The sequence below is a fragment of the Artemia franciscana genome, chromosome 7 (assembly GCF_032884065.1).
Source record: "Artemia franciscana chromosome 7, ASM3288406v1, whole genome shotgun sequence".
NCBI lineage: Eukaryota > Metazoa > Arthropoda > Branchiopoda > Anostraca > Artemiidae > Artemia > Artemia franciscana.
In genome coordinates this window covers 60,047,484-60,066,830 of record NC_088869.1, presented here as the reverse complement: position 1 = coordinate 60,066,830, position 19,347 = coordinate 60,047,484, and the positions used below count along the sequence as shown (strand labels likewise).

General features: G+C 33.7%; 1 protein-coding gene across 3 annotated transcripts in view; it reads right to left on the bottom strand.

Moving 5' to 3' along the window:
- LOC136029554 (Golgi pH regulator-like) overlaps positions 1-19,347 on the bottom strand; it is a 58,291-nt gene that overhangs the window by 14,992 nt on the left and 23,952 nt on the right. For all 3 annotated transcript variants that reach the window (XM_065708030.1, XM_065708032.1, XM_065708031.1), the window contains 2 exons: positions 17,806-18,037; positions 5,367-5,557 (listed from right to left, as the gene is read on the bottom strand). In XM_065708030.1, the coding sequence (XP_065564102.1) occupies positions 5,367-5,557; positions 17,806-18,037 (423 nt within the window). The remainder of the gene's footprint in view (positions 1-5,366; positions 5,558-17,805; positions 18,038-19,347) is intronic.

The following is a 19,347-nucleotide window of genomic DNA, read 5'->3' as shown; positions in this document are numbered from 1 at the left end:
TCTTATTATAACAATACAGAAAATTAAATAAATACCAACTTATTTTTCAGGTGGAAAACAAACGATTTTTTAGATAACTATAAAATAACTATTAAATTGCATGGTGATGCAGAACACCATTGTGGGAGGAAGCTCTATAGGAGGGCAACTGCGATACGGTGTAATATCCAGATCTATTGACTCAGGCCTCTGCAAAGGACAGCCTCGACCCTTTCGGGATACCTGCAAGACTGGGGATCGTGTTGTCAACTCTATCCCTACTTGGGGAGTGGTGCACCTAGAGCGAATTATAGCCTAGTAAATGACGCAGCACTTGCACAAGATTTGAATAGTGGATAAATCTTCTGGGTTTGACTTGTTTCGGTGGGCATTTTCGGGCTGACAAATCTCTTCCTAGCTAATTTATCTACTATGGGTTGCCTCCCCGTAGTAGCATATTTGTAGGCATGAATATATAATGAGTAGGAAGTAGTAAGTTTGAGACTGTTTGTGAAAGATTTCGACACTTGTTGATAGAAGAGCATCGCCAAATGCTAAAAACCATGCTGTGATTAAAATGGGCTACAGATTGCACAAAGTCTCTATTCTACTGGAGGTCCCAGGGACATCTTGCTGTCCGGTTCTAAGCCGGCTTAAGCGCTTCGATGTAGACTTGGGAAGATGTGTTGGTCCCCATCCTGCACTAGTATCCTATTGCTTTTCCTGAGGCCAAAATCATTTCAATGATTAAAAGAATTTAAAAACTGGAAATTGGAATGTTACAACGTTAAAAAATGACTATCGTATCGACATTTTTACTGACAAATTCAGACATTCGGACTGGACTTATTAGGAGTTTCAGAAACTCGTGTCCAAGGGGATACGATGAAAGGGGATTCGTTGACTCGTATCCAAGAGGATACGATGAAAGGGGGTTCGTTGACTCGTATCCAAGGGAATTCGTATGACATTAGTTGATATAGAACTTGTTTACTCAGGCAGGAAGGATAGGGTACATAGACAGGGAGTAGGGCTCATGATGAATAAGGAAGTTGCTAAGTCTAGTTTAGGCGGGGGGGGGGGGCATTAAAAATCGAATACTAATTGCTCATTTTATAACTAAAACGTTCAGGATATCAGTTATAGTAGTATATGCCCCAGTAGAACCGACTGATGGATATACCAGTGACTCAGATGAATTTTACTTACAGTTACATGAGCAATTAGACAGGGTCCCAGATAGAAATATGGTGTTTTTATTAGGAGATTTTAACGCCAAGGTCGGTAGAAATAGGGATACATGGTATCCTAACATAGGTAAGTTTGGTGTAGGAAAAGACAACAGCAACGGCTACACAATGTCGCAATTTTTGTAGGTATAACAATCTAGTCATAACCAGTACGGTTTTTGGTAATACAATGGCCTATAAGCTATAATTCACGTGATGGTAAGACAGCAAACCTTATTGATTAAGTTATTGTAAACTGATGACTGGCAGGATCAATACAAGATAATAGAGTTATATAGGAGTTCTCTTATTGATGTAGTGTCTAGGGTAACTTTAAAGCTGAGATTTCAGAAGGGTAACTACCTCCCGGGAAGTTATGATGTTAATAGACTCCAGTATGAGAAATTGAGAGAAACTTTCCAGAAACAGTTGAATACTAAACTGGAGAGTTTAAAATTTGACAATATAGAAGATGGATGGAATAACCTTAAGAAAACTTATGAAAAATTTATGAAGTTGCTGATGTTGTCCTGGGGAAGAAAGTTAGGACCACAGCAAGGAATATTAGAGAAAAAGCTTTATGTTTAATTGAGAGGAGAAGGGGATTGTGTAAGAATTATCTGAGTGATAGATCATATGAAAACAAAAGAAATTTTAAGAAAGTGGAGAAAGCTTTAAAATATGAATTACGGAGATGTGAACTGGAGGCCAGGATAAAATTGCCAAAGATCTGGAAGATGCAGCTAGACCGCATAATAGTAAAATATTGTACTGGCATGTTAATAAATTGAGAGAGAGTAGTCAATCTGGACTTGTCCCAGTTAAAGATAGGAAAGGGGCCATAATTTGTTGGTAAGGAAAGGGTTAAAAAAAGATGGGCCGAACATTTCAAGAATGTGCTAAACCAAGATAGAGTTGTAGGAAAAGGTATAGAGGAAAATGAAAAAGTTTGTGATTCTTTGGATGTGAAGGAAGATTTGTTTTGTGAGGAAGAATTAGCGACAGTACTAAAAGGATTGAAAAATAATAAGGCTACAGGTGCTGAGAGTGTGGTAAATGAGTTTCTTAAATATGGTGGCTCTCAGGTTAGAAATAAGTTACTGAAGATTATGAATATGATTTTTGAAAAAGGAAAAGTACCTAGCGATTTGAGAAAAATCTTAATCAAACCACTGTATAAGATAGGTGACAAGAGTCAGTGTGGTAATTATCGAAGCATTAGTCTAGTCTCAATAGGTAGAAAATTGCTTAGTAATATGATGCTTTTTAGACTGAGAGATGCTGTAGACAGCGGTTTAAGAGAAGAACAGTGCGAATTAGGTCAGCAGCTGGTTTCGCATTAAATCAGGAGTTAAGCAAGATTGTGTTTCATCGCCCTTTATATTGATCCTTTTGATGGATTTTGTCCTAAGAAGCACATGAAAGGCAATAGGAGACAACGGAATCAAAAGGGGAGGAAAAACACTCATTGACTTAGTTTATGCTGACGATTTAAGCATCCTAGATGAAAGTGTGAGCAAAATAAATGGACTTTTAGAGGTTTTGCGAGTTCAGGGTGCTAGAATAGGTTTGAAAATAAAGGTTAAGAAGACTAAGTCACTAAGACTAGGAATAGGCGAAAATGAAAAGGTGACGTTGGGCAACGAAATGATTGATCAGGTGGACAGCTTCACTTACCTTGGTAGCATAACTAGTAAAGACGGTGTGAGCAGTGAAGATGTTAAAAGTAGAATAGGCAACGCTCAATGTGTTTTTTCACAGTTAAAAAAGTTTGGAAGAATAGGAAGATAAGTACGCAAACTAGCATTAAAATATTGGAAGCTATAGTGAGGACAGTTGTTAAGTATGGCTCTGAAGCATGAGCGCTCCGAAAAGTAGATGAAGATTTGCTAGATGTTTTCCAGAGAAATCGCCTAAGTATTATTCTGGGTATTCGGCTGACTGACCGTATTTCAAACAGTAGGCTGCATAGAAAGTATGGTTCAATCCCACTTTCCAAGGCTATAATGATAGAAAAGTTGAGATGGTTAGGGCAGATTCTGCGGATGAAGGATGATAGATTGCCTAAGATTACCCTTTTCGGCGAAACGTCTAGGGCTAAACGGAAAGCAGGTCGTTCGCGGTTGGGGGTGGAAATACGTCATAAAGGAAGATTTAAAGGAAATGAGAACGTCCTGGGAGGGTATAAAGAGGGAGGCTTTGAACAGATTGGGGTGGAGGAGGAGCGTGCGTAGCTGTGTTGGCCTCAGTCGGCTTGGTGCTGCGGTGAATTATTAATAGTAGTAATAGTAGTGTTTCCATCTTTACTTTTCCTAGCAATTCCGTTTCCAAGTACAAAGTTGGAGGGTTTTGAAGTGTGCAAGGGCTCTTTGAAATATGCACTAGACGCATGCTGGCTTTGAATATGTATATTTTGAGATTAACCTCAGATTTTTAATCAATAAGCTCTGAAACCCTTTGCTAAGTATGTAAATTCTTTGCTAAAATTAAACACCAAATGCAGAATATGTAAATTATGTATTTTGATATAGGAGATTCATACTGTGACTTTAAATGTTTTTAACGACGGACATTCAAACATTAAAGATAGTTGGGGGAAGGGATTGAATTGAGGCCGTTTCCGCTGTCCATTATTATTATAAAAAATATTAGCTTTGATCTTCAGTTAGCTTGTGGAAGTGAAATTACTAACGAACAAAATTGTATTGCCTTCAAACCGCAAAAACAAGCTAACTGTATGAGATATTTAAAATCAGGACCTCCATATGTGACCAAGGATACAAAATAAAACTTAAAAATTGGAATTTTGCACTCAGAATCTGTCAAACTATTTCTCCAACAACATTTTTAATTATCAGGGAAGTTCACTAACAAACAGTTTGAGCAGATTCCTGTTATCTCAACAAAACACAGTTGTTAGTTAAACCGTCACAAATATATATTTTTTTTTTGGCGGAAACAAAACAAACTATTAGTTTGGCGGAAACAAAAGCTGACTACGAAAAAGCAACTGACAGTGTAGCAAAAGTAGTCCACAGTCTTACATTCATTTTAAACATGGAACCCACCAGTTGCGTGATATAGAACTCGGAGTCCAAACGAAATTGCACCGGAGCCACTAGTTCCAGAAACAAGACCATGATTCTCAAATTCTGACTGCAAGTCTCGTAAATTTTAGAATTTTGGGAGCAAATAAATATTGTTTTCCTTGCTCTCCTAAACTCTTCTGTAACTCGAGATAATTTAGCAACTTTGAATGATATAAATTACCACTGAATCACAACATTTGAATATTACAAGATGTCTTAAAAATTTAAGCAAGCTTATGTGTGAATCAAGTTTCCTGTATTTCTTTCTATTGCGGTATTTTAAGTAGAGCATATCACAGACCTGAATTAAAAAAAAAAATATTTTAGCTCATTTATTTCTTCTAAAGGTTCTTAAAATACCAGGAGGAGTAGTCAGATCTCAAGGAAATTGTGTGAAGTGCAAGAATAGGATGCTGGTTAAGTAATATTGTTTGTATACCCTTTCAGAATTACAAGTTGAATGAATGTAAATAATCTGACTTTACTGGTCAATTCGGCAGAAAATTTTGCCCCAGACAATGCACATAGCTTAATTTACATTTTTAGTAAATTCTCCCTGATATAAAACAAATACAAAGTAGAAACAGTAGGGAAAATCTTTTCAAGACATGTCTTCAGCACAATACGAGAACGAGAGAGAAACTATGTATATATAAATAAACTTACATTAAACTGTGAGAATTAAAACTAATAATGTTTTTTAAAAACTTTTTTAAAAAGTTTTTTTAAAGGGCTGTTTTTAAAAAAGTTTTTAAAAAACATTATTAGTTTTAATTTTCACAATTTAATGTAAGTTTATTTATATATACATATTTTCTCTCTCGTTCTCGTATTGTGCTGAAGACGGCCCTTGGACATAGGGCCGAAATATTCACAGAACTGATTTCCACTGTCTGGAAAAGATTTTCCCTATTGTTTCTACTTTGTATTTGTTTGTTAAGGAAAGGCAGTGTGGTCTTCGTCGCTATTCTCTCCCTGATATCATAGTTAGAGATATACATTCGCAATACAATGTTTTTTTCTTTCTGGAAGCTTCACGACCAGGCATTAGGAAATTAGATTAACTCACCATCTCCAGACCTCAAACTGTTCCCGGCAACACTGCGCAGTTTTCCCCATAAACCAGTAGAAGCTTCTGACAAGGCAGAAGTCCGACGATTCCTCTCCACTAAGGCAATTCTTTTCCTCTTTAAAACTATCATGTCTGTATACTGGATTAATTTTCGTTCGACGGACTGAATATCCGTAGGTTGTACAGGCCTAAATTAAAAAGCTCTTTAGTACCGATCCATACTTTCTTTGACTCGGATTTAAATCGACAGACATAATACTTATTTATATGCAGCAGAAACACCAGATCTAAAAATAGAGGGAAAATAACAATACAGGATTCATACAAGATTTTATCACTGTAACTAAATAAAAAACAGGTTTTTTTAACTGGAAGTAAGGAACAACCTTCAAACTTAAAACGAACAGAAATTATTACGAATATAAGGGTTTTCCCCTCTTCTATGCCACACTCTTTGCGGTAAAATTTTACTTTTTATTCAAATTATTTGAGAATGACTCAAGAAACACAATTAGAACATTAAACTTAATTAAAAGGTCAAAAACTTTAGCGTAAAGAGCAAGGTATTGAGGAGGGGGAAAACCACCTCATACATAATGATCCCTGTTCGTTTTAAATTTTAAGGTTGCTCCTTACTTTCAGCTGAAAAAGCTTACTTTTTACTTTCATTTCTGATTGTTTTTTAAATAATGCTAGAAAATCATGCTTCCCATCCATGGAAAATTCTTTCCCTCGCGAAGAATTCCTCCGTGGAAAGATCCACCCACATAAAACCCCATCAGAAAATCCCTCACCTCCCTCATTCCCATGAAGAAGTACCTGCATGCTTCGCAATAGCTAAAACTGTATAAAAAAGGGACAAATTCACAGCTTTTACCTCTTCCCCTGGAGCTGTGGGGGTAAAGTCATCCTCATACACATAGTTATTAGATCTTTTGACTATGCTGCACAAAATAACTGTCTCAAAATTTTGATAGGCATACTTAATATTATAACAGATCGAAATTTTAATATTCGATCTGATTACCCTTGAAAAAAAAGAAAGAAGAAAAACACGCACCATGATCTTACTTCTGGCGAAAAATACAAAACTCCATATTCATTTGCAATTTTAAAGCTCATTTGCAGATGAGAGCTTAAAACTTCTACATATAGGGTTCTCGGATACGCTGAATCATTGAAACTTTCATTGTTTTGTGACTTTCATGTAGACTTCCTGATTTTAGGGAAAAACACCCTTTTCAAAAACCAGGATAGATCTTCTCAGGCTTACAGCCTTTGATGCATAACAGTAAACTTAACGAATCTTACATATTTGGAATCAGTATAATAAACCAATTCTTTTGATATGTTTATTGATGAGAAAATTCCGTTTCTTAGACTTTCCGTTTCAATTGAGCCGCATCACTCCTTACTTACAGTTCATTACCACGAACTGTTTGATATACACTTATACCACTTTTACGATATTTTGAGCTGGTCGTCGTCAGCGCTATAGACGAGAATTAAAAGATTAAGATGGAAAGTGCAAACAAAAAATGGCCACAAAAACAAAGATACAATGAACAAGAAATAAAACTTAAAACCGAAAGAAACAAAACAGTATAGAGGATCACAAAACTGATGCGAAGACAAAGAACGTGGCCATATTGTGCTGTGATGTTTGAAGAAAATGACTTTACTCTATGCACGTATATGAGTCAATACAAACCCCACATGTTCAAAATAGGCAAGGTTGAGTTTTCTCTATCTCTATTCCTCTTGTTTTGACATCTCACTTCTCTTCCGGTATTTTTCCTACGTTCTCAAGCCAAATTCAATGTTTTGCTTGACTTACCAACGTTAGTTTCTCATTTTATTTGATTAATTCTCGTTGATTACCAGGTATTTCATTGGAAGGTCAGTCTAGTAGAGGTTGGATACAACCATCCTGGGAAAAAGACAAATTCTCTCTTTAAGTTGTCCTCTTTATATCATTTTTGTGGCCAGAAATGTTATTGTGCCGGTTTTAAGACCAAAAAAATATCTAAATGATTTCAAGGCCAGGCTCGGACACAGCTGTGGGGCAGACTTGTATATATTGATTTTTAATGTTGCTTGTCTTGTAGCCACAGACAAAGTGAGCCTCTTCTTGATGTCATGGCGTCATCATACGTTCGATACAACCACCATGGGAAAAATGCAAATTCTTTCTTAAAGTTGTGACCTCTTTATAATAATAATAATTATAATTTATTTGTGACCCACTTGAAACAGCGGAGTATAAAACAAACACACAGGAAAAAAAAACTTCTGATAACACATTAAATTATTGTAGAACACATTTTACAAGACCATGAAAAGCGTTAATAGTAAAATGTATCAAGTCGGATAGTTTCTGGTGTAGCACTTTAAGTTTATTTAATAAATTTGGAACCCCGAAATTTGTTACCATATCACTGTTCTTGTACCAGGGAGGAAGATACAACCAAAATCGGAGGAAACGAAAATAAGATGACTTGAGAGCCTCATCTTTTCTTTTTAAAACAGGATACAATCCAGAAAGATATAAAACCGAGTGATCACAAAAGCAAGAATAAATTTGGGAAACGGCTCTGCGGTTTTATTTCCCCCTGTTCGCAACAACTTTAGAATAAACCACTTGAAGTTTAATCTTAGTATCAGAAACAATTTTATTACGAAAAGAGACTAAATTGTTAGTAAGGGTAATGCTCAACCACCTTAAAGAAGTCACGCACGGAATGCTAAATTCAGAACAGTTAAGTCTAGAGGATTGGTTAGGAGAATGACCAAAATGAATAAGTTCACATTTATCAGGGTTAAGGGTTAGACCTACATTCGAGAAAGCAGTAGAGATAGAACGAACAGAAGCCGAAAACCCAGATTTAGTTCTACTAATGAGAAGAATATCGTCTGCAAAAGCAAGATATGAGACATTTGAACTACCTAAAAGGTAAGTTGTTGGAAGACTATTTAAAATATCAGCAATACAAATTTTGAAAATTGATGGAGATAAAACTCCACCTTGTCTCACACCTTGTCTTACGGAGATCTTTTACATAGAAGGATCAGAAGGAGAAGATTTAATATGAAGGAAAGAATGACCATACCAGAATTTTAATAAAGAAACAATAGAAACATTCACTCCAAATTTAAGCAAAGAAAACAGGGCTTGGGAGTAAACTACAGAATCAAAAGCCTTAGATAGATTTAAAGAACAAAACTAAAGATCCTAGCCCTTCCCGGAAGCATCAGAAAGCAGAGTAGAAAGAACTTTATGGGCATGCTGACACACCAGACCACGCTGAAAACCAAACTGGTTAACTCCAAAATTTATGTTATCTGTTATAGAAGAGAGAAGTAAATACTCAAGGACTTTGCTTAAGGTACAAGAAACAGTGATAGGACGATAAGATGAACATGAAAATGGATCTTTCCCCCTTTTTAAAATAGAAGTAACTTTGCCACACAAGAAACTGTCCGGCACGACAAAACAACACAAACACACTTGAAAAAGTAGTTGTAAATGCAATACTAAAGGGGGCAATCAGGTTTTAAATGATTCACTGATATTCCATCAGTGTCAACTGACTTAGACTTAAGCCTTTTAATAGCCAGGTAAATTGAATCAGCGGATAGCAAGGGGTTATATCATTGTTGTGGCCAGAAATGTTAATGTGCCAGTTTTAAGACAAAAAAAAAGACTATCTAAATGATTTCAAGGCCGGACCCGGGCACAGCTGTGTGGCAGGCTTGTATATATTGATTTTTATTGTTACTTGTAACCAAAGGCAATCTGAGCCTCTTCTTGATGGCATGGCGTCACCATAGGTTTGGTACAACTACCGTCGGAAAAATACAAATTCTTTCTTAAGATTGTGACCTTTTTAGATTGTTTTAGTGGCCAGAAATGTCAATACGCCCGCAAAAAAACAACTATGTGGCCGATTTCGAAGCCGGGCCCAGGCACTCAGCATGTGACAGGCTTGTATATATTGATCCCTGTTGTAAGTAGCAGCCTCCAAATGAGTCATCTTTTCTCGGGAAAATGGAGGGTTACCCAGGGAATACACATAATCTTTAAGGGTCCCAACAACTTGTAATCAACAGTTGCGTAGTTAGTGGCATCTTTACACGTATCTACTGGGTTTTGCACCAAATTTTGTTGGCGTCAAAGATTGTGATGGCGTTGATTTTCTGACTTAATATTTCTTTCTTCTTCCCTTTCACTTTTGACTCTTTCATTTGTTCTAATTTGCGCCAAAAACCACAGTTTTTTGTCATTCACTCCATTTTTGACATGTTCTGATACTCGTTTTCTCACAGTCACTTGTAATTCTCGCTGCCGCTTATCTTCTCACCATATATTTCTTTGTTCTTGCAGTGCATGTCTTTCAGACGCATATTTCTTTGTTCTTGCTGTGGCATATCTTATAGACGCATATTTCTTTTTTCTTCACTTTCATTTTCAGTTCGTTCTTCTCCTTGTAGTCACATGCATTATAACCCCGTATTTCTTTGCTCTCCACTTTTGTATTTTACTTGTTTTGATTCTTGTTACCGATTATCTTCAAATCCGATATTTCTTTTTTTCCTCATTTTAGTTTTTGACTCGTTGCAATTATTGCTGACGCAAGTATTCTGATCGTATATTTTTGTTTTTCATTATTTTAGGCACTTTTTCAATACCCTTTACCTTAGCTGCTCGAATTGTCTTGTCACGTTTGATGGTCTAAGTTGTTCATTTGTCCTCTAGGTACTAAGAAACTACTTAAAACACCTTTTTAAATAGACTAATAACACTTGGTATTTTATGCTTAGCTATGTCCATTTTGTAATGTTGCACACATCATAGATATAAGAACGATACGTTTATTCCTGGAGGGGGGGGACGCTTTAATTTATTTTCTTGAAATTTACTAATAAATGTGACGTCAATCGTATGATGTTTCTTGTCAATCACATGTTTCTTGTGTAAATTTGCCTGGATCATAGACACTAAAAACGACAAAATGTTATACTGCCCTAAAAATTTCAGAATTATGAAATAACTAAACGAAAGATTCAGGGGTCATTCTTAAGGAATTGGGACAAAATTTAAGCTTTAGTGTTAAGAGCGAGGTATTGACGAGGGAGTGAACCCCCTCATATCTATATATATAAAAACTAGCTGTTGGGGTGGCGCTTCGCGCCACCCCAACACCTAGTTGGTGGGGGCGCTTCGCGCCCCCCCCCCAAGCCCCCCCGCGCGCGTAAGTCGTTACGCGCCATAATAGTTACGCGCCATTGTAGTTGTGTCCCTATGTCCCACCTGTGAATATAGATATATATATATATATATATATATATATATATATATATATATATATATATATATATATATATATATATATATATATATGGTTTTAACTACGTAAAACTTGCGAATATACAACATTCTTTGCTGTCCCATTGTCTTTGCATATAAATAGATTGTCAGGTTTACCGACTCTTGAACATGCAACATATAATGGTCCATGGGAAAACAATCTGTATTCAGATCTATACCTCATGATTCTAATGATTGCCCTTGAGCTTTGTTGATGGTGATTGCTAATCGACCATTCCCTGTCCCGGTGTCCCGGTCGTCATTTACATCCCCCTGTTTCCCCCGGTGTCCCCGTTGTAGTTGTGTCCCTGTGTCCCGGTCGTCATTTATATTCCCTGTGTCCCGGTCGTCATTTGTATCCCGGTGTACCGGTCTGTATATACATTCGTTTTTTAGTTTTGTTTTTCTCCTTTATTTTTTTCCTTTTTTTTTCTTTTTTAGTTTATTTAGATTTTTAGATTTTTTAGTTTTTTTATTAGTTTTTAGTTTTTTTTTCTTTTTAGTTTTTTTGTAGTTTTTACCTTCTTTTTAGTTTTGTTAATTTTTTTTTTTACTTATGTCCTGGTCGTCATTTATACTCCCTGTGTCCCGGTGCTTTGTTGATTGCTAATCGAACATTCCTTTTGTCCTGGTCGCTTTCTCTTTGAGTGTCGTCATTTATTTTTTTCTTTTTTAGTTCTTTTAGTTTTTACCTTTTTTAGTTTTTTTTAGTTTTTTAGATGAAAATTTTTTTTAGTTTTTTCCTTTTTTTCTTTTTAGTTTTTTATTGGTTTTTACCTTTATGTTAGCTTATTTTTCAGTTTTTTCCTTTTTTTTAGTTTTTTTTTATTTTTTATTTTTTTTAGTTTTTTACCTTTTTTTAGTTTTTTTAGTTTTTTTAGTTTTTTTAGTTTTTTAGCTTTTTTACTTTTTTTATTAGTTTTTAGTTTTTTTTTGTAGTTTTTGCCTTTTTTTAGTTTTTTCAGTTTTTTTTAGTTTTTTATTGGTTTTTACCTTTATTTTAGCTTATTTTTCAGTTTTTTCCTTTTTTTAGTTTTTTTTAGTTTTTAGTTTTTTTAGTTTTTTACTTTTTTTTAGTTTTTTTAGTTTTTTAGTTTTTTAGCTTTTTTATTTTTTTTATTAGTTTTTAGTTTTTTTTGTAGTTTTTGCCTTTTTTTTAGTTTTTTTAGTTTTTTAGCTTTTTTATTAGTTTTTAGTTTTTTTTGTAGTTTTTGCCTTTTTTTAGTTTTTTTAGTTTTTTAGCTTTTTTATTTTTTTTATTAGTTTTTAGTTTTTTTTGTAGTTTTTGCCTTTTTTTAGTTTTTTCAGTTTTGACGTCACCTGATCCAGTTTTTTCAGGTGACGTCACCTGATCCACGATCCATAGATCCACAGACAACTTATTTTTATATATATAGATAGTTTTTTTTTTTACTTATGTCCTGGTCGTCATTTATACTCCCTGTGTCCCGGTGCTTTGTTGATTGCTAATCGAACATTCCTTTTGTCCTGGTCGCTTTCTCTTTGAGTTTCGTCATTTATTTTTTTCTTTTTTAGTTCTTTTAGTTTTTACCTTTTTTAGTTTTTTTTAGTTTTTTAGATGAAAATTTTTTTTAGTTTTTTCCTTTTTTTCTTTTTAGTTTTTTATTGGTTTTTACCTTTATTTTAGCTTATTTTTCAGTTTTTTCCTTTTTTTTAGTTTTTTTTAATTTTTTATTTTTTTTAGTTTTTTACCTCTTTTTAGTTTTTTTAGTTTTTTTAGTTTTTTAGCTTTTTTACTTTTTTTATTAGTTTTTAGTTTTTTTTTTGTAGTTTTTGCCTTTTTTTAGTTTTTTCAGTTTTTTTTTTAGTTTTTTATTGGTTTTTACCTTTATTTTAGCTTATTTTTCAGTTTTTTCCTTTTTTTTTAGTTTTTTTAGTTTTTAGTTTTTTTAGTTTTTTACCTTTTTTTAGTTTTTTTAGTTTTTTTAGTTTTTTAGCTTTTTTATTTTTTTTATTAGTTTTTGCCTTTTTTTAGTTTTTTAGCTTTTTTATTAGTTTTTAGTTTTTTTTGTAGTTTTTGCCTTTTTTTAGTTTTTTTAGTTTTTTAGCTTTTTTATTTTTTTTATTAGTTTTTAGTTTTTTTTGTAGTTTTTGCCTTTTTTTAGTTTTTTCAGTTTTGACGTCACCTGATCCAGTTTTTTCAGGTGACGTCACCTGATCCATCCACAGACAGACAGACAACTTATTTTTATATAGATAGATAAGTTGTCTGTGGATCTGTGGATCAGGTTGACGTCATGACGTCAAAAACTACAAAAAAACTAAAAACTAATAAAAAAAATAAAAAAGCTAAAAAACTAAAAAACTAAAAAAACTAAAAACTAAAAAAAAAACTTAAAAAAAAGGAAAAAACTGAAAAATAGAAGAGAAAAAGAAAACTAATAAAACTAAGAATAAAAATAAAAAAAAAATAAAAAAGATAAAAACTAAAAAAAGAAAAAGAAAACTGAAAAAAGAAAAAATGTAAAAAACTAAAAAATACTAAAAAGAAAAAACACTCAAAGAGAAATTACAGACCGGGACACTCAAAGAGAAATTACAGACTGGGATACCGGGACACAAATGACGACCGGGACACAGGGAATATATCTTCTATCTATCTATCTATATATATAAAAATAAGTTGTCTGTCTGTCTGTGGATCTGTGGATCAGGTTGACGTCATGGCGTCAAAAACTACAAAAAAACTAAAAACTAATAAAAAAAATAAAAAAGCTAAAAAACTAAAAAACTAAAAACTAAAAAAAAAACTTAAAAAAAAGGAAAAAACTGAAAAAGAGAAGAGAAAAAGAAAACTAATAAAATTAAGAATAAAAATAAAAAAAATTAAAAAGATAAAAACTAAAAAAAAAAGTAAGAAGAAAAAACGAAAAAAAATTAAAAAAGCTAAAAAAAAAGGTAAAAACCAATTAAAAACTAAAAAGAAAAAAAGGAAAAACCGCGCAGTTAGATGAAGATCCACCTGGACAGCGAGAGTCAAAACATATCAAAACTGAAAATGATAGCGATGATGATTGGGTTTGGGATTTTGACTTGGATAAGGTCATCAATGCCTACCAGATTTTAGTTAAAAAAAAACAAAGGTTTGGCGATATGTATTTCATAGTGAAGCTGAAAAATAAAAAAGAAAAAGAAAACTGAAAAAAGAAAAAATGTAAAAAACATGACGACAGGGACACAGGGAATATAAATGACGACCAGGACACGCTGAAAAATAAAAAAGAAAAAGAAAACTGAAAAAAGAAAAAATGTAAAAAACTAAAAAATACTAAAAAGAAAAAACACTCAAAGAGAAATTACAGACCGGGACACTCAAAGAGAAATTACAGACTGGGATACCGGGACACAAATGACGACCGGGACACAGGGAATATATCTTCTATCTATCTATCTATATATATAAAAATAAGTTGTCTGTCTGTCTGTGGATCTGTGGATCAGGTTGACGTCATGGCGTCAAAAACTACAAAAAAACTAAAAACTAATAAAAAAAATAAAAAAGCTAAAAAACTAAAAAAACTAAAAAACTAAAAACTAAAAAAAAAACTTAAAAAAAAGGAAAAAACTGAAAAAGAGAAGAGAAAAAGAAAACTAATAAAATTAAGAATAAAAATAAAAAAAAATTAAAAAGATAAAAACTAAAAAAAAAAGTAAGAAGAAAAAACGAAAAAAAATTAAAAAAGCTAAAAAAAAAGGTAAAAACCAATTAAAAACTAAAAAGAAAAAAAGGAAAAACCGCGCAGTTAGATGAAGATCCACCTGGACAGCGAGAGTCAAAACATATCAAAACTGAAAATGATAGCGATGATGATTGGGTTTGGGATTTTGACTTGGATAAGGTCATCAATGCCTACCAGATTTTAGTTAAAAAAAAACAAAGGTTTGGCGATATGTATTTCATAGTGAAGCTGAAAAATAAAAAAGAAAAAGAAAACTGAAAAAAGAAAAAATGTAAAAAACATGACGACAGGGACACAGGGAATATAAATGACGAGCAGGACACGCTGAAAAATAAAAATGAAAAAGAAAACTGAAAAAAGAAAAAATGTAAAAAACTAAAAAATACTAAAAAGAAAAAACACTCAAAGAGAAATTACAGACCGGGACACTCAAAGAGAAATTACAGACTGGGATACCGGGACACAAATGACGACCGGGACACAGGGAATATAAATGACGACCAGGACACAGGTATTTAAGAATATCGTTCAAACACAAATTTTTAATTATAAAAAGACCGTTGAAAGAGAAATTTCTAATTTTAAAATGACTGAAGAACCTACAATGGCAACACCTGAGGAAGCTGCTCAAAACGAATGTATTCAAGCCGAAGTAGCTGAGTTGGTAAAGCGTTATGTTTCAGGTTCTAGGTCCGAGAGGCTCCAGGTTTGAACCTTGGCTTTAGCATTAATACAAAAGAAGAAAAAAACTAAAAAAGGTAAAAACTACAAAAAAACTAAAAAGAAAATATATATATATTTATATTTTATATATCATGAAAAGAGAAATCACCAATGCTACAGCACAAACACAAAAAAAAAAAAAAAAAAAAAAAAAAAAAAAAAAAAAAAAAAAAAAAAAAAAAAAAAAAAAAAAAGGAGACAGAAGGAGAAAAGGAAGACTGTTTTCCTAAATTAGTGATTAATATAGACCAGCACTTGAATGAGGCCTTAACCCTACTCATCCATACAATCACATAGGTCAAACAGCATAGCCACACACAATCAACCATAAAGAATAATCCATGGACAGGCAGTCATGTCGTCAATAAGTATAAGTCGTCATTTACCAAACCATAGAAAAAATAATATAGACAAATAATTCAGAGGCAACACCCAACATAAGGGCTCATCAGGAGAATACACTGGCCTATATAGGGTTTCGCCACTCTAAATTCTCTACCCAGCACAGTGTTGTGGCTACCACAGAATATCCATGGCATCCCCGCGTCAGGTATCACCCCCAAAATACACGTCTATGAAAAAAACAGCAAATGTAAAACAACCAAGTAAAACCAAAACAAGCTTATCCTGTTAATATATCCCTCCCTTTAGCAACAATAGGTAAACTAAATATTATAAATTTTACCAAATCACAAATATTAACACATTGCAAAAAACCTGAATGAACTAAACAATTATATAATTCATCTTTACCATGTGGCTAATTTTTTAAAAATTCCGCTCAAATAGAAACACAATTCAAAATAAATGGCGCTGTGACAACATTTCTCGAACCTCCGAAATTAGTCAAAAATTTCTTTAAGTATTTCTAGATAATTCTTTTGATATTTATTTAAAAGTTCGTTATAATGAAAACTAAATTATATTTTCTATATATTGTCTGTCTGTGTAACGATGACTCTGGTCAAACATTTTCAGATCAATTGCTGGCAATTGGAAACGAAAAGCTCCCAGTAGTGGGAAAGCCAAGAATGTTGTATATTCGCAATTTTTACGTAGTTTGAAACACATATATAAATCTATCTATATTCACAGGTGGGACACAGGGACACAACTACAATGGCGCGTAACTAATATGGCGCGTAACGACTTACGCGCGCGGGGTGGCTTTGGGGGGGGATTGCGAAGCGCCCCACCAACTAGGTGTTGGGGTGGCGCGAAGCGCCACCCCAACAGCTAGTACGTAATAAAAACATACGAATATAGAAGTTCGTTACGTAAGTTAATTCGTAAGTTACGTATATCACAAAGGCCGTAGAATAAATAGTTGAAATTATTAAAAATACTTTAGCGCAAAGAGCGAGGAATTACGAGGAGGTGAACCTCTCATATGCGTAATAAATTCTGTTCGTTTTAAGTTTTAATGCTGCTCCTTATTTTCAGTTAAAAAAACTTTTCATATCTATTTTTTCATTGTTCTTTTTTAAATAATGCTAGAAAACCCTGAGCCCCCTTCATTGAAATTCTCTTCCCCCATGACAAATTTCTTCATGGAAAGATCCTCCCACGTAACCCCCCCAACCAAAAAATTCCCCTGAAAACGTCTGTACACTTCCCAATAACCATTACAATGCGTAAACATTAGTTTGTAACTTGCAGCCCCTCCCACACTGTGGGGGAGGAGTTTTACTAATGAAAACATCCGTAAAATTAAAAGTTCTAGTTGCCTTTTTAAGTAATCAAAAAACTGGAGGGCAACTAGGCCTCCTCCCTCGTTCCTTTTTTCTCAAAATCTTCCGATTAAGACTATGAGAAAGCCATTTAGCCGAAAAAATTAATATGCAAATTTCGTTTTAATTATTTATGTGCGGATAGCCCAGATCAAAACATGCATTAATTCAAAAACGTTCAGAAATTAAATAAAAAAAAAACAAGATTTTTTTAACTGAAAGTAAGGAGCGACAATAAAACTTAAAACGAACAGAAATTACTCCGTATATTAAGGGGGCTTTTCCTCCTCAACGCCCTGCTCTTTACGCTAAAGTTTTTTTTTATGTTTTAAAAGTAGAGTTAAGAGAAAGAGTCATATTTTAGTATAAAGCGCGGGGCGTTGAGGAGGAAAAGCCCCTTTCATATACAGAGTAATATCTGTTCGTTTTAAATTTTAATGTCGCTCCTTACTTTCAGTAAAAAAAAAAACTTATTTTTTTATTTAATCACTCAAAAAGGCACGTAAGAGGAAATTATTTCGAGGGAGGCACAATAGTATGGAAAAATCGTTTAATAATTCGAAAAGGAAGCGCCCAGAAATTCAGGAAGATTGGAGAGAAGGCTTGGCAGAGATCCCCTCCCCCCTCTTGCGTGCGTCTCGGCATTTAAAGTAATTATGTTTTTCTGATCTTATCATATGAATTTACCGCTGTTCGTCTCAGGTCTTAGTTCTTAGTTAGTCAGGTCTATGCTGTTCTTAGATTTTTTTTTTGGGGGGGGGGAATCTTTTTTTTTAATTAATTCATGGAAACAAAGGCTCGACAACAACAACTTACATCAAGTTCATAATGTTGCTCACAGTAGCTAAACAGCGGGATGGTGCAACTTTTGTAATTTATAAAATTTTGAACCTCATTACAAATCAAAGAGGTACCTCATAAACATAGTCATCGAAGTGTAAGGATAATTGACGGCACCAAATCCCGATAAAAGCGCCATTACTGTGACTCCAATGATCCCAATTCGCGAGATTCCTTGCTCCATGGACAATAGCCTTAGACTGTGCTTTGAATTTAATACTGGAAAAGGATCTCCAACTTTCCAGAATAGATACAAAAACCCAAGCCAAAGCAGAACTGATAGAGGACGAACAAATTCTCTTCGAACTGCAATAAAGAATATTTTGGAAGTCCAAAGCTACGTAGGAAATTCAAAGTTTAGGCAGAAAACTATACGGAGGATTCCAAACGATATGATGAATTTTCAAGTAACAGTGACGAACCAATTAATTTCCAGGGTAAAACTGAATAAAACAGGGATATTTAAATTTTCCACCAGTCATTCCTGTATAGAGATGGCGGCATAAAGACATATTGTTACTAATGCGGTAAAATTTTATTGATTAAACTTTAAAAATCGATATTTCTAATCTAAGGATGAAGTAGAAAGGGGTAGAGTATAATTTAAATTAAATTATGAGTGGTGCTAACCGTACCCATTGTGAATTTCGTTAAGTTGATAGAAAATAATGCAATCAGATTTAATATCAGTGCGACAAAAAAGATTTCTTAACCTGTGAGTCATTGATTTTATCTTGAGAATGATAGCACTACGGTTGTTGGGGGATAGAACTAGAAAGGGGCTAAATTATTTTCATTAGAACATCCAAAAGAATGGATTTTTGTATCTTAACAAAACTGTGAAACAGGGGTGTTTTCCCCCTTTTTCGAAAATCAGGCAAAATTTTTCAGACTCGTAGCCTTTGATGGATAAAACTAAGCTTAATGAATCTTACATATTTGGATTCAGCATAATAAGCGGATTCTTTTGATATATTTACTGATATCAAAATTCTGGTTTGTAGGAGTTTCGGTTACTATTGAACCGCGCCACTCCATTATTTACAGTTCGTTACCACAAACTGTTTAATCCTTCGCTCTTTAAACTAAAGTTTGACTATTGTCCCAATTCTTTAAGAACGACTCCCGAGACACAAGTTAATTAATTTAATTTAAGTTAATCAATTAATTAGTTAATTAACACAAGTTAAAGTTAATTAGAGGAATTATAATCTTAAAAAAAATGAAAAACTTAGCCTTGATACTAAAAGAGCGAGGTGTTGAGGAGGCGACAACCTTCTTCATATACGTAATATTTTTTGTTCGTTTTCAGTTTTTCTGTTGCTCCTTAGTTTCAGCTAAAAAAAAAAACTTGTTTCAGCTTCTGACGGTTTTTCAAATAACGCCGAGAAATCCCGCTCCAACTCCACGGAAAAATTCAACCCCAGAGAAAATTTCACCCGGACAATTACTCTTAACATCTCTGCACGTAGAAAAAAAAATCGGCAAAGAGTAAATAAGACAAAAAATTAGAATTTCGTATGGGAATTCTGGGCAATTTCCCCAGTGTAAGATTCCCCAAGAAAACTTCACGCCCCAAAAAATTCCCCAAATACTTTTTTTCCATGAAAAATCCC